Source organism: Podarcis vaucheri (assembly GCF_965113315.1).
Source record: "Podarcis vaucheri genome assembly, chromosome: 10".
NCBI classification, from domain to species: Eukaryota; Metazoa; Chordata; class Lepidosauria; order Squamata; family Lacertidae; genus Podarcis; species Podarcis vaucheri.
The window spans coordinates 24,014,142-24,028,734 of NC_138748.1; the positions used below are offsets into that span (position 1 = coordinate 24,014,142).

Genomic DNA, 14,593 nt, shown 5'->3' on the forward strand with positions numbered 1-14,593 from the left:
AGCCAATAAAGCGAGATGAGCACCACAACCCCAGAGGCAGCCACGACTGGACCTAATGGTCAGGGGTCCCTTTACCTTTACCCTGGTCAGGCAGGTTTGCAGAAGCCAGCCCCAGGGATTGCTTGCCTGGCTGGTGCACTTCTGCAACATGTTTTTTCTATTCATATCCCTAATATTAGCTAGATTCTGACATTCATTAATTTCTTGAGTTTAGGAGGGGTTATTCCCCCCCCCCCAAAAAAAGTATAACAATATAAATAGAATGGCAGTGGAAGCCATTCTATTCATTTTTAGCTGCCATCTCCTGGTGGTGACATTGGCACATGATGGCTGACTGAGTAAGCCACAGCACTGGTTCTGGGGCTAATGGATGCTCAGAGAAGGGAGCATACAAGGGAGAGAAGTGCTTCAGAGGAGGGAGGAGAAGGAAGGAAGAGCCGGGCACCGTGGACTCATGTTGCCAGGGCTTTCTGGGTAAAAAATACATTTTTAATAGAAACTATGGAGGCCCAGGAAAAGCCTGGAAGAGCTCCTACCATACTCCACAGAACAGAAACTTAAGACCACATTTCTTCCCAGCAAGCCTTTTTCAAGCCCAGTGAAAATTCTGAAGAAAATGCCCATCATGGCATTGCTGTGTTCAGCCAATGCATAACAACATTAGAAGATGGAAAGTAGACAGGGGTGGGGCCTGTAATACATGTTAGTGGCAGCATCTGTTGCCAAAAATATGAAATCAAGCATCCCTTCCCTAGTAACCTAACACTTTCATTCCTGTCCATGGCTGCTGCTTCCCCAGCACGGGGACTGAAGCAAGCTCACACGTGCACGAACCAATTATCCCTTTTATGCAATTTGTGCAGTTTTCCTTTTGTTGTCTGGTGATACTTGTTGATAGTAGCAAGTTGCTTTTGTACAAACAACCCTGCAACTGCTAGGCATTAATTCAGCCTTCCTGAGAGCCTGCTGGATGTTACAAGATCAATCTGATTCTATCCCATCAGGTCTTTCATTTCCTCAGGAAACATCTTTGCTGGGAAACATAGCTTTATTTCTTACTCTGCTATCAGTTCTGAGAATCAAACAAATCTCTAGAACACAATAGGATCTACAGTACAAGCTGCCTGGCTAAAACAGTCCTTGCTTTGCAGGCATATAATAAGTCGTGTTTCAGTGTGAGGGCTTCTGCAAGGATATATTATTTTATTTCTTTGTATAGTGGGGGATATGTTTTTTTATTTTCTTTTTTTGCAGTGCACACATCATATGATGGGGGGAAGGGAGGGAATACTCATATTGCATTACCTTACTTTGACTAGATGTTGGACTGATATGAATTTGCAGAGAGGGACTAAAAAGTAATGGGCCATGTAACAGATCTGAACACTGAACTGTTTTTTGAAAATGATAAAAAAGAACAAAATTTGATGTTATGGGCATTTTTAGTTCTGTGTACACTGTGATAAAAGCAAAAAAAAACACCTGATGCTTAGGTAGCCCATTTCTGCTCCAGTCAAAGGCAGGTTGTTCTGGTTTAAGAAAATATTACTTATTTATATTTTAAACCATTTCTGAACTGCTTAATATTTGAAAAACTTGCTAAGTGGTATACAAAAATATGTGCAAATTTAAATCATAGTGGACCCTACTTAGCTTTGCCAATATGCTAGCAGTTCTAAGAATTCTCCACAGTGCCCCATGAGAAGCTGATAGACAGAAGCCATGTTCAATAGATTGCATATACTCAATAAAATTGGACCATGTCATATAAAACATCATTTCTTATTTCGGTTCAGTGTTCTCTTTGCAATGTTGTTAACTAATCCATAAGAATTATGTCCAATATTTGTGATACCCATGATATAAAATTGCAGATGACACCAGACTAGGAGGGATAGCTAATGCTGCAGAAGATAGAATTGGGATTTAAGATAGCATAGTGTCCCAATCAAGGGAAGTAACAATACCACTCTATTCTGCCTTGGTCAGACTACACCTAGAGTACTACAATTTAAGGATGATACTGACAGGCTGGAACATGTGCAGAGGAAGGCAACCATGATGATAAAGGGTTTGGAAAGCAAGCCTTATGAGGAACGGTTGAGAGAACTTGGTATGTTTAGCCTGGAAAAGAGGAGAATGAGAGGAGATATGACAGTCATCTTCAAATATCTAAAGGGCTGTCACATGGAAGATGGAACAGGCTTGTTTTCTTCTCTGGAGAGTAGGACCTGAACCAATGGATTCAAGTTACAGGAAATGAAATTCTGACTAAACATCAAGAAGAACTTTCTGACAGTAAGGGTTGTTTGACAGTGGAACAGATTCCCTGGGAAGGTAGTGGGCTCTCCTTCCTTGGAGGTTTTTAAGCAGAGGTTGGATGACCATCTCTCATGGATGCTTTAGTTGAGATTCCTGCATTGCAGGGGGTGGACTAGATTACCCTTGGAGATATTTTCCAACTCTACAGTTCTCTGGTTCTATGCTTCTATGTGTGTGGCAATGTGATATACGAGTTGGAGTCTGATCATTAAGTTTAACGGAAAATGAGTTGTGGTTAGGAGGTTCCTTTCATATTGGACAATGTGCTGGCTCAGTACCCATTCTTATGGATGAGATAACTCAGAGCAAGGGGATCTGACAATTTTATTATACAAGGTTTATGTGAAAAGAATTCTTTTAAAAGACAGGATTCTGCAGGCCAAATTCTTCTCAGGATGCTGAAATGCTTCCTTGTGTTTGTCTAATTTTCCAAATAAACTGCCATTACTAATCACTTATGCAGCTATTCCAACATGATGAAATATATAGTTGTTGGATTTTTACGTAGTTATTTCACAGGATTATGGCTGTAGTACACAACCCACTGGAGTCATGGGCACTTCCAAAATGTCCTCGAGGAATGGCTATTCACTAGTAAAGCATCTGCTTTGCATGCAGAACGTCCCATGTTCCATCCTTGGCATCTTCATGGACAGCTTGGAGATAACCCTGCCTGACCCCCTGGAGAGCCACTGGCAGTCAGTGCAGACAATATTGAGCTGACATAAAGCCTGCCGTAGTAGAAGGCAGCCTCCTACATCTGCCATCTGAATTTCTCTTTGGATACCAGAGTTCCAAATTATGTGGCCTTATGTCAAAGGAGGACTTACATACTTGGGATTTTCCATTGTTCCATTTTTGTTTTCCAACTTTTTCATAGTGCAGTGCATGTGGGGGTTTCAGTTCCTCCCAGGCATAGTGTCGGTACCCAGCATACTGGGTCCTTTGCTAGGGCCCACTTCCATTGGAGTCCTTTGATGATGCCTGAAACTGCTGCCCTGCTACTCTCCTGCATGCTCACTTACAGAATTTCCTAACTCTGGCCAGGAGCCGAGTGAAGCTGCTCAATTCACGGCCCATTACAACACCATCACTGCTTTGAGGGATGGGCAAGGCTGGCAGATGCAACAGAAGAAGGACCAAGGAACTGTAGTGGAGAATGGTTGGCACTTACAGTGGCCCACTGGTGGCAAACTGCCCATGATGCCTTTCCCTTCCATCCCCACAAAAAAGAATCTGGAGCCAGCCCTTCCTCCTCCAGTTCATTTGTGTCCTCTTGCTCATCTATGTTGCTGATACATTCACAGTAGTAAAACACTGTAAGAAAGCAAACTTAATGTCATTGTTAGAGTGTGCTATCTGCCTAGGGGCTTCTTGTGCAGCGTTCCTCCAAAATGCACCATGTTCATTTCTGTTTGTTGATGAAATGCCACACCAAGATCGTCTTACTCATGCAGTCTTGTGCACAACTGCATCAAGATTCCATTTTTGCAGTATTTTCTGAATGCAGGCATCGGCAACAGGGGAGGGAGAAAAGAGGCAAATGAACCGAAATAACTGAAAGCTGCAGCAAGCATCACATTTTACAATCCTGTAAATGATTTTAAACATTTTCATGATTATACTGGAATTCAGGAAGTATGGCAGGCAAGTCATAGCTAATCCGTGGGAGAGAAAAAAATGAAAGCACAGAAGAGCCTCTCTCCTCCATAGCTAGTCAGCAGGTGGGGGGAAGATCCCTATCTATCTATTTATTTATTCACTTGCTCATTTATGCATTCCATTTATTAATCACCTTATTAAAATATCCCCTAGCCAATATACAATAGATATAAAACAAAATTTAAAACTGTTTCTAAAACATTTTTCATAGATTTTGGTTGCAACCATAAAGCGAAAATATTGAGGTCCCTTTTGAGATACATTAACTCCTTTGAATCTATACATATTTAAGGAAGTTGCAGTAAATGTATTTTCCGTATTTTTCCGTGTATAAGACTATGGTTTATTTTACCAAAAAAATAGGTTTGAAATTGGGGCTCGTCTTATACATGGGTAGTGCTGAGAGGTGTTTTCTTAATTTTGAGTCCCCAAAAATAGGGGGCATCTTATACATGGGGGCATCTTATTCATGAAAAAATACGATATATTTTAAAGCATTCATACAAGAAATTTATGAGTTATTAAAAGGCAATTAGCTTCTTAATTTCATACGCTGCTGATTTGTTCTTCAGTTTCTCTGAACTGAACAGAAGATTGTAATGCTGACTTGAGAGTTCATGTACACAGGTGACTTCATATACAAACACCTGGAGCTTTGAGATGAGAGATATATTTTGGCCAAAATTATTCTTACAACCAGCCACTTTATGTTTGATGCGTTAATGCAGGTCAGGGGTAGTTGACATGTTGCCTTCCATATGTTGTTCGATTCCAACTTCTGTCAGCCCCAGTCAATTTGTCCAGTGGTCAGGGAAGATGGGGTTGCAGCCCAAGAACAACTGGAGAGCCCTACATTGGCACCTCCCGATTAATCCAAAATTAAATTTGCAAATTTCAGTTTCAGATGTCGTAAATGTTTCATGCATTTTTTTTCTTTTTCTCCCCGCCATGACTGTAACTCTGTTCAGACATTCTTTCCCCCTCCATAATCACCACTGCACATCTGGAAGCAAAGTGGCATGTTCCCTAGCTCTACTCTTTTATGCGTGTGTCACTGTTGCCTCTGCGCATTGGATGACTGCGGGAATAGCAGTAGTGGTGCAGTGGAGGGGGACTATGCCCACCCATCCCCATCACATGATAGTACTCATGTGAGGGAAGACACCTTGAAAAAGGCTTGTGAAGAAAGCAAATGGAAAGATAAGATATGGGGAAAGGTTGGCTGCGCTGCATAAAGATACTGCAATCTTCTCTGCTAATGCTCACATAAGAAGAATGGTTTGAATTTCAAAGATGAGCAGTTTTGTATTTTGTTCATCTGGTCCCTGGATTTGCTGCCAAACCCACTAAGAAATAGTTAACACTGGCCACTGTTTGGCATTATCACAAAGTTGTGCTTAGAAAGTTGAAAAGCAACAACTGTAGATTCACTTTTAAGTGTGCACAGCATACATGATTGCTCAGAAGTCCCAATGTGTTCCATGGGGTTTTCTCCTTGGTAAGGGTGTATGGGATTTTCAGCCTCTAGTATGAATTGTGGCACCCAGTGTGTGTGTGTGTCCATCCATGTGTGTTGGTGCGCACACACAAATATCAAATGATTAAATGAAACAGCAATCAGCAGTGGCCTGTAAGTATTGCCTGGTGAGAGATAATGCTGTAGACCTCTAATTGGCTCTCTCTAAGCTTCCAGTATGACTGATTTCAGCTGTAGTATTACCAGTCTTGCTTCCACCAGCACTATTATCTCAGACTGACACTTCCATTACTCTGAACAGAGAAAGATGAACGTCACCTGTCAAGGGCTGGTTAATTGTGTTGCTAGATGTATGTTGCCAGGGCGCAGGTTGGACATTTATGAACATAACTGCTTCCTCTGATGTCCGCCATCCTTCAACGATCGATATGGCTCTTACAGTAAGCGCATAATTGAGTGAAGGCACTTACCACTGAGGGGGCTGAAGATGAGCCCATTGTGTGAGCTTCATTGTCCATACATTTGCCACAAATGAGCTGATATTTGCTCTATATTGTGTGTTGCGCTGTGGAAATGGAAACTAATGTGCCACTTTCATTTGTTTTATAGATAAATGGCCAAGATGTCCAGAACCGGGAGGAGGCAGTGGCATTGCTCTCCAGCGACGAATGCAAGAAAATTGTGCTGCTGGTAGCAAGACCAGAGATGCAGGTTAGAGTAAATAGATGCATTGAGAATGAGGGTGGTTCGCAGGGCACATACATTCACTGCCATCCGCAGATAATGAACAGCTGGCGGGGAAATGACAACGCAGAAGTTCCTGTCAGAATAGAGAAAATGAGAATAGATGGCCTTTACTGTTTTGTAGCTGCAGATGCAAAGTTAAAGGGAGCTTGAATACCACTGTACTAGCTGAATGAGCCTTTAAAATCATACATACCTATAAGAACACAGCTGATTGTCTAGTAGAATACACAACCAAACACAAAGAAATATTGAAATTGCCCATATGTAGCAGAAAACGCATGTTGATTTCTCATATGATCTAAGTTGGTCTGAAATTCCAATATGGGCTGCTTTTCTGATTTCCACATGTCAGATTTCCAGAATATTTATAAGTACAAGGACATTTCACTGCACAGCAAACCAAGTATTAAACTGTACATGGGATTACAATATCATGTTCACACGCAGTTTGGAACTAATCGTATTTTTGAAGGTCTGTAGCAAATATGAATAACCATCATTCATTGACTGAAAACGGTTCTGCTGCTTTGTGAAAACGTTTCCATATTTTGGAAGGCAGAGTTAGTATGCAGATTCCTAAAAGGAAGAGGGAGAAAAGTGGAAGAAAAACACCTAGTTGTGCTTCCTTTTATATCCTGCTACAAAGCAAAAAGGACGTTCTGTTGCCCCTGTTGTATCCATCTGTCTTTGGTTCAGGCAAAGTTGGTTATATTGCCACTTGTTTCTTGTGTTATTGATCTGATATTTTTCAGCACTGGTAACTGCACAATCTCTATAAATTACATTGAATAAATGTAATTCAATGTCACCTGAAAGCCTTCCTTTGACTAGTGTAGTTATAGAGGATCACAGTTCGAAGCATATATTTCCTTTATAGTCTTATACATTCTAAATGGTGCTGATAAAAGCAGCTGTATAGTATGGCAGAGGAAAGCAATTCACCTCAGGTTTATGTAGCTTGGCTGTGGCTCTTGTAGGCTTAGATAACTTTCTGAAACTATAAATGGCTTGCTGAAACATTCTGCTTATAGGCTCTTAAGGGGTTTTATATCAGTGATGCATCTGTCTTTCGGGATTCAGTTGTACAACAAACAATGACTACCTGGGGCCTAGCATTAGTCTCTTCTTGCCTCTCTTGTGCGGATAAAACGGTCAAGGGAAAAGAAAAGATGTTATCCTAATTTGCAAAGCATATCTGGAAGGCATTGGTTTCCAAGCTTCTTGGTTAGACACAGAAATTATCAAGGCACAGAAGTGACCGAGAAAGTACAGTGGTACCTCGGGTTACAGACACTTCAGGTTACATATGCTTCCGGTTACAGACTCTGCTAGCCCAGAAACAGTACCTCAGGTTAAGAACTTTGCTTCAGGATGAGAACAGAAATCGAGCGGCGGTGGTGGCAGCGGGAGGCCCCATTAGCTAAAGTGGTACCTCAGGTTAAGAACAGTTTCAGGTTAACAACGGACCTCCAGAACGAATTAAGTTCTTAACCCGAGGTACCACTGTACAGCAATGGCACATCCAGACATAGTGTTTTATGGATACAATTTACAGTCAAGTACAAATCACCCATTTCAGCCCATGCTTATTGCTAGCAAAATTCGCATGGCCATCATGGTTGTGGTTGATACAAAATAACAAAAGTAGCTCTAAATTCCCGCAATGGGATTGCACATCCTGTTACAGTTACTGTTTCAACTATGCTAATTCTGCCAGGAGTGGGATCTAGAAGCACTTTTGATGTGGTGTAATGGTTAGAGTATTGGACTAAGGCTGGGGAGACTCATGTTTATATCCCAGTTCAGCCATGAAGTTCTCTGGGTGGTCTTGGACCATACTCTCAGTGTAGCTTAAGTGTGTATAGAACTACAGCCTAAATTAAGCATGTGACTAAGTACTTGCATTGTCTGAAGTCAAACACTGACTTAGGCTGCAATCCTATGTACACATACTTGGGAGTACGGTAAGTCCCACAAAACTCGGTGGAGCTTACATTTGAGTAGACATTCATAGGATAGTGCTGTTAAAAAGCTAACCTCAGAATATAAGCACTGTAAATATATACATGTATATATAATCTTTATAAAATATTGCTGTTTTGAATTTCTATATTTGCCTGTGAGCTCAGATTTGTAGATAATTTGTAATTACAATCTTTGACATAGAAATGATGTTCTAGATCGATGTTTTGAAGGAGGGTCATCATTGAGAGTATTCTTTTTTTGCAGTACTGTAAATTTTCATTTTCTCATACATGTATTTTAGCGAAGAAAAAAACCCACCAATCTTTATATAATCATCATTAAGATATTCTTGCCTAATCTAAGACAAGAGTATTATGAGTATGTCAGCTACATATTTTCCTATGATTCTTCCCAAGCTATCATTCACCATTCAGTGACAATACAATGAAAGTTATGGGTATAGAGGGTTAGACATAGAGATTGGAAATTGCCCTATTCTGATTATGTTCATCTGAACTAACGATTTAAAAAACAGGAAATGTGTCCCATGTCTCTACATGCTTTAGGTTTTCTTTCAGTAAAATAAAAAAAACAAGTTAAGGCACATTAAGGATCTAGTAGAATAAAACTGTTGTTAACAAAGTAGTTTCTGACAAATAGGAAGCAACCAGCAGCAAATATGATTAATCTGATATCCATTACAATTCTTGTCTAATATCCATGCCCTGAACTTGAAACAGGGACAATCTAACTCCTGAGTGCCTACTTCTTAATCCAGCAAGGATGGCTGGATTTATTTACCAAAAACTCTTTCAACTTATCCAATTGATACGAAGAATATTGACACTAGTATTCCTCTTTCCTACTATATGTATTTCCCCCCCCCTCAGCTTTCTACACAGAAAAGTTTACTCAGAAGCACACAGAAAATGCTCTGGGTTAAATTGTCCAGAATTGGCTTCATTCTGTTTTAGGCAAGTTAGTTTACCAACATATTTTAAAGTAGTACTTCCTGATTTATTTATTATTATTATTATTTTAAAAAAAGCATCCCTAAGGAACAGCTGGAAAACAAAACATGCCTTAAAGGCACATTGTCAATCAATTACTCTTTTGTTGTTGTAGTTGTTGTGGTTGTAGCTGCTGCTGCTGCTGGAAGTTTACCTGAGAAATCAATAAGACAAATGTGATTGAAATACACAATGAGGATGTTGTTGTGGTTCAGGCAGTGAGGCATAACACTGGGGTGGAGGTTGTTAGGGAGAAAGAAGCCAATTGTCTCATGGCCATATATTAGTATCTCTGGATTCTTTTAAGCTGGTACCCTTAGAAGTAAAGAACATGACAGCTTCGGTATTATGCAGTATGCCTTCTGCACATTTTGAAAGGAAATGATGTTCTGTGCATGCAATCCTCCTCATTATGAGAGAAAATCGGTGATATGTTTCAAAAAGGGATAAAAGGCCTAAGAGTCCAATTTTTTTAATGATCATTTCTCCCCCCCTGCCTTTTTGAGAGATGAGCTCCAAGACCACAGTATTCCAAAGAGAGTCATTATGATAAAAAAAGAACTAGTCAGGCATTGCCATTTGGGTTTACCTTATTTTAGCATGCATTCCCCACTAACCGAAAGTAATGTACTAATATATTCTTTACAGCTGGAAGAAGGATGGCTGGATGATGAAAGGAACGAATTCATAGAGGAGTTAAACTTGGAAATGTTGGAAGAACCGCATAATGAAGCAGTGCAATACGCAGGCAATGAAGTGGAGCAGGTAGGCTTGACACAGAGTCTGAAATGTTACTAGCTTCACGTTTTTAATAAACAAGGAATCAAATGATAAATTTAGAAATTTTGTTCCTAGGCTTCGGTAGAGCGTTGCCATTAACATGCCACAAATAGTGACAAATGAGGGGGCGGGTCTATCTGCAGTGTAAGGCGAAACGTGAGGAGGAGGAAGGTCAGGATTTTAATACATTTTTGCATTCCTATTATTTTACTTTTCCAACAGATTAATTTGGTTTGCCCACTCCCCTCCTTCCTAAGCAATGCCCTGCCAATTCACAAACATTTTTCTTCTCTTTGTTTTACTCAGCATTTGCGCATTCCACCTCTCCAGCCATTAAGCACACATCTCCCCTGATATATTCCACCACCTCATCCAAAAAAAAAAAAACCAAAAAAAAACAAAACCCTCAGAACCAAGACTGATTTCCACACACACAGGCCTGGATATCATGGGGGTGAGCAAGTTTCAGTTGTTTGGTCCCATTCCTTTGCCTCAGGAATCTTCAGTGAGAACTGGTGCCAGTATGGGAAGACTTGCCAAGTGAAGTTTGGTGTCTTCAATGAGAGCTCTTGCCTAGTAGAGAAATAATAATAATAATAATAATAATAATAATAATAATAATAATTTTTTAAAAAGTATTTATAACCCACCCTCCCCAGCCAAGACCGGGCTCAGGGCAGCTAACAACCAAGAATAAAATCAAATTGATTGAAATACAACTTTAAAAACATGATTAAAATACAACATTAAAACATTAAAATGCAGCCTCATCACAGGAGGAAGGAAAAAAGAAAGAGGGGGAGGGAATCAAATTGATTCAAAGCCAAAGGCCAGGCGGAACAACTCCTGTCTTACAGGCCCTGTGGAAAGAAATCAGATCCTGCAGGGCCCTGGTCTCATGAGACAGAGTGTTCCACCAGGCCGGGGCCAGTGTTGAAAAGGCCCTGGCTCTGGATGAGGCTAATCTAACTTCCTTAGGGCCTGGGACCTCTAGGGTGTTGCTATTTATGGACCTTACGGTCCTCCGTGGGGCAAAGCAGGAGAGGCGGTCCCATAGGTACAAGGGTCCTAGGACAGGGAAAGACCAAGGGTGAGGGCAGAAGAAAAAGTAAACGTGGCTCCGTATAAGCACAGGGTTGCTGTTGTTCCCGATACTGGACTTGAATTAGATTTTATTGTGAGAATGTTTTGCAAGCCATTTTAGAGCTTCCTGAGGCTGTAGAACAAGGTAAATAGGTAAATAGTAAATAAAATGACACGGAAGATTGGCTAGTGACCGTGTAGTGCTTTTAATCTTCTTGAAAGATCCTGCATAGAGATTAATAAATGCAGTGGTGGGACTAGCTCATGTCTTCTCAGTGGTAATAAATACTGCTGAATTAGAGTCAGTTCACCCAAATCCTATTAGCTTAATCAAAGGCACTTTTTCTCTCTCAGTTCTGCATTCTCCCACAAACCTTCATAATGTGGGTTAATTAGTGACATGAAGCATTGAGATTTGCACCCATAAAGAACAATTAATACGACATGTTCTGTGCTGAAATTGTTCATTTTGAACAAAGAAAGGAATCAACTGGTTACGCTGTAAAACATGGCTCTTGTTATTCAATCTTACTGCGTCACATTCACACCAATGCTTGCCAGATAAGAGGCGGACCTTAACTCTGGAATGCATATTTACTCTGTTGTTCTTTTTACACCCCTCAGCAACAGGGTTGTTGTTTTTTAAAATGTACAATATTTTCGCTCTATAGGACGCACTTTTGCCCCTCCAAAAATGAAGGGGAAATGTGTGTGTGTCCTATGGAACGAATGCAGGCTTTCGCTGAAGCCTGGAGAGCAAGAGGGGTCAGTGCGCACCGACCCCTCTCGCTCTCCAGGCTTCAGGAAGACATCCGCAAGCCTTTGGAGCGCAGCGGGAGTTCCTGCCAGGCTCCCAAGGCTTGCGGATAGCAGCCTGCAGCCCAAAACCCGGGGAGCGCAGCGCTGCGCACCCCGGGCTTCGGGCAGCTATCCTCAAGCCCCCAGCCCGACAAGCTCCAGGAGCGACGGCGAGGTTGCACACAACCTTGCCATTGCTCCCGGACCCGTTCTGGGGGCTGGGGTCGGGGGAAGCTTGGGCTTACCCTGCCCCAGCCCCATGGCTAAAGAGGAAGCCAAGACAGCCAGCGGGATGGATCCCTGGGGGGGGGGATCTTTTCCCCCCTCTTTATTTCCCCCCCCAAAAAACTAGGTGCGCCCTATGGTCTGGTGCACCCTATAGAGCGATACGGTAGTTGAAGTTAACAATGCCTTTTTAAAAGGCAGCTCCCTCAACCGCTGGTCATAGCATGTTTGTTAGGAAATTCAGGAAAACTGTACCAGCACAAGAAATAGAATCAGGGCTGGATAACCCCTTTTTCCCCTCTGAGGGCAGCATTCCCTCAGGGATAATCTGTTGGGGACTGCACAGGCAGTGATGGGCAGGGCAGAGCCAAACTGTGCAGGTCACTTTCCTTCATGCCCACCAACCTGCCAGGGAAGGGACAGCCCACTCTTTTCAGAGGTCAAGGCTGGCCACTTACCTGCAGGAGCTACCCCAATGACACACACACCACCTTCCAATTGACCCTTTTCCCCTTTTTCCTCTCCTACCCTCCTGTTTCCAGTCTCCTCACCACCATTAAATTAGGACAAGGCCCACGTTTGGTCTTTGGGGCCAACCCCTGCTCTATATTGTGATAGATGCCAGGCATGAAATTAGCATTACAGAGGAATCTTTTTTTCTGTGTATGGCTGCTGATGTTTGCACTGACCCACACTGCTCATTCCCTGGGAGAGACAATGTGCAACACACCTACTTTTAATCCCAAAGATTGACAGGTATTTAACAAATTGCCTCTGATGTATCAAGTTCAAGCTGAGCAATGGCTGTGGTTGGGCTAGGATCTATACAGCAGATTTCATCTGGACCTTCTCATTAATTGTTGACTTCAAAATACAGTCACAGTATAGAATCAACAACTGTGAATCGAGACATCTGGAGGGAGAGAGTCTTATGTATGATAGACAACTGTGGGTCAGTGTGGGACAAGTCTCCAACAGGCTAATATCAAGGCTGAGCCCTAGAACTTACAGATATATATATGAACCATTTATCATACACATAGAGTATTCCTCATAGTGGAAAACAGGCCAAAGGCCATGTCTTAAGGCAAACTTTAGATTCTACCATTCTCATTTTAGAAACTTTAACACTCTTGCTTGCTGAAAATTGTACAACATGGGAGGGAGCATTAGAATTGTAGCTCAGCTATATTATCAGCAAACACATGGGTATCTGTCAAGCACTCACTGAGAATCCTAATGACAGACACACTAAGGCATCAACGTAGTGGCTCAGAACTGGCCAGGTAGACCCTTCCGTCAACTTTTTGATTTCATTTTTAGTTTAGTTTACACTCCAACACACTTTAATTGCTTTTATTCTAACTGTTGTGACCTATTGGCATCAATTTATTCTAACAACTGTGCATAAAAGACTAGCTGGTAGGCTTGCACTCTTGAAGGTAATAATGAGGCTTTATGTGTATGTCGCTAATTCCCCTGCCTTGTCCATCATTGTCTGTCTAGGTAGAGGGAAAATAGCAATTACTAACAGTGTAGCCTCATAGAGTTTTGTTTCCTGTTATGGGTACCCTATATTTTCCCACATCGTGTTTTATTATTACTAGCCATTATGCTTAATTGTGTAATTACACCTCTTAAAGGAGAAAGCACATTTGCCTGGTGCTGTGTGCACTTAGATTTATTGTAAATAGACTATGCACACTTTGGATGAAAATTGTGTAAGGGAAATGGGACAAAATGACTTCACTATTTAGTTGTGGGGGGCGGAGTGGGAGAAAACATGCCCCTCTTCACTGCTCTGACACATAATGCTGTTAGCATTAGAGGTGAAATAAATAGGTGCAGTTAATGGAGGGTGAGTTAAAAGGGATCCACAAAAATGTTTGACATAATGGCCAAAGAAGGCAGACCATTTTGTTTTAACTATATGGGAGACTAGAGTTTAACTAGATGTTTTCCGAAGGAAAATACAGTGACACATATAATCCCCTTACTGGTATATTCGAAATGGAGAACCTCTATTAGCAATTTTCTACAAAATCATTAGGAGTGCAGCAGATGAGAGCAAGAGATACTGTGTGTGTGTGTGTGTGTGTGTGTGTGTAAAACACATTATCTGGATTGGCAACCACCAGTGACAAATACATCCTTTACAAATTTGGCAGGCAAACTACCTTATTGGGCCCTCAGCCTATGACACCCGAGTCAGCTATACAGAATTACTGCCAACTGCATGCCACAATTATAGCTAGCATTTGAAAAAGATGTGCTTCTTAGCAGAGCACACCATGGTGCCAGTTTCTACTAGTACACAGCCAGTGTGAACACAAATATCTGTTATAATAGCACCCAAGGTACAAATAGTATTCCCATCACTGTGGATGGCATTCCTAGTATAATTTGAAATTCATCAATAGGGATAGGGCGGTGGTAATCCACCAGGGTCAATTTCTGTTAAGGGTTGTTGTTGATGTTGTTTGGCTGGTATTACAAACCTTTCTTGGCTTTTATTCTGCCAGTG

The 14,593-nt window shown here is 41.5% G+C and overlaps 1 protein-coding gene and 1 long non-coding RNA gene across 4 annotated transcripts in view; one reads left to right on the forward strand and one right to left on the reverse strand.

The window, feature by feature from the left end:
• Nucleotides 1–14,593, forward strand: part of PDZRN4 (PDZ domain containing ring finger 4) — a gene marked incomplete at its 5' end in the record, with an annotated part of 229,183 nt that overhangs the window by 210,893 nt on the left and 3,697 nt on the right. For all 3 annotated transcript variants that reach the window (XM_082239554.1, XM_082239556.1, XM_082239555.1), the window contains 2 exons: nt 6,071–6,172; nt 9,832–9,948. In XM_082239554.1, the coding sequence (XP_082095680.1) occupies nt 6,071–6,172; nt 9,832–9,948 (219 nt within the window). The remainder of the gene's footprint in view (nt 1–6,070; nt 6,173–9,831; nt 9,949–14,593) is intronic.
• The window catches only part of LOC309541761, a 117,527-nt gene continuing 113,445 nt past the window's right edge, over nt 10,512–14,593 (reverse strand). Inside the window, exon 5 of the long non-coding RNA XR_014223902.1 lies at nt 10,512–10,536. This is a non-coding gene — a long non-coding RNA (uncharacterized lncRNA). The remainder of the gene's footprint in view (nt 10,537–14,593) is intronic.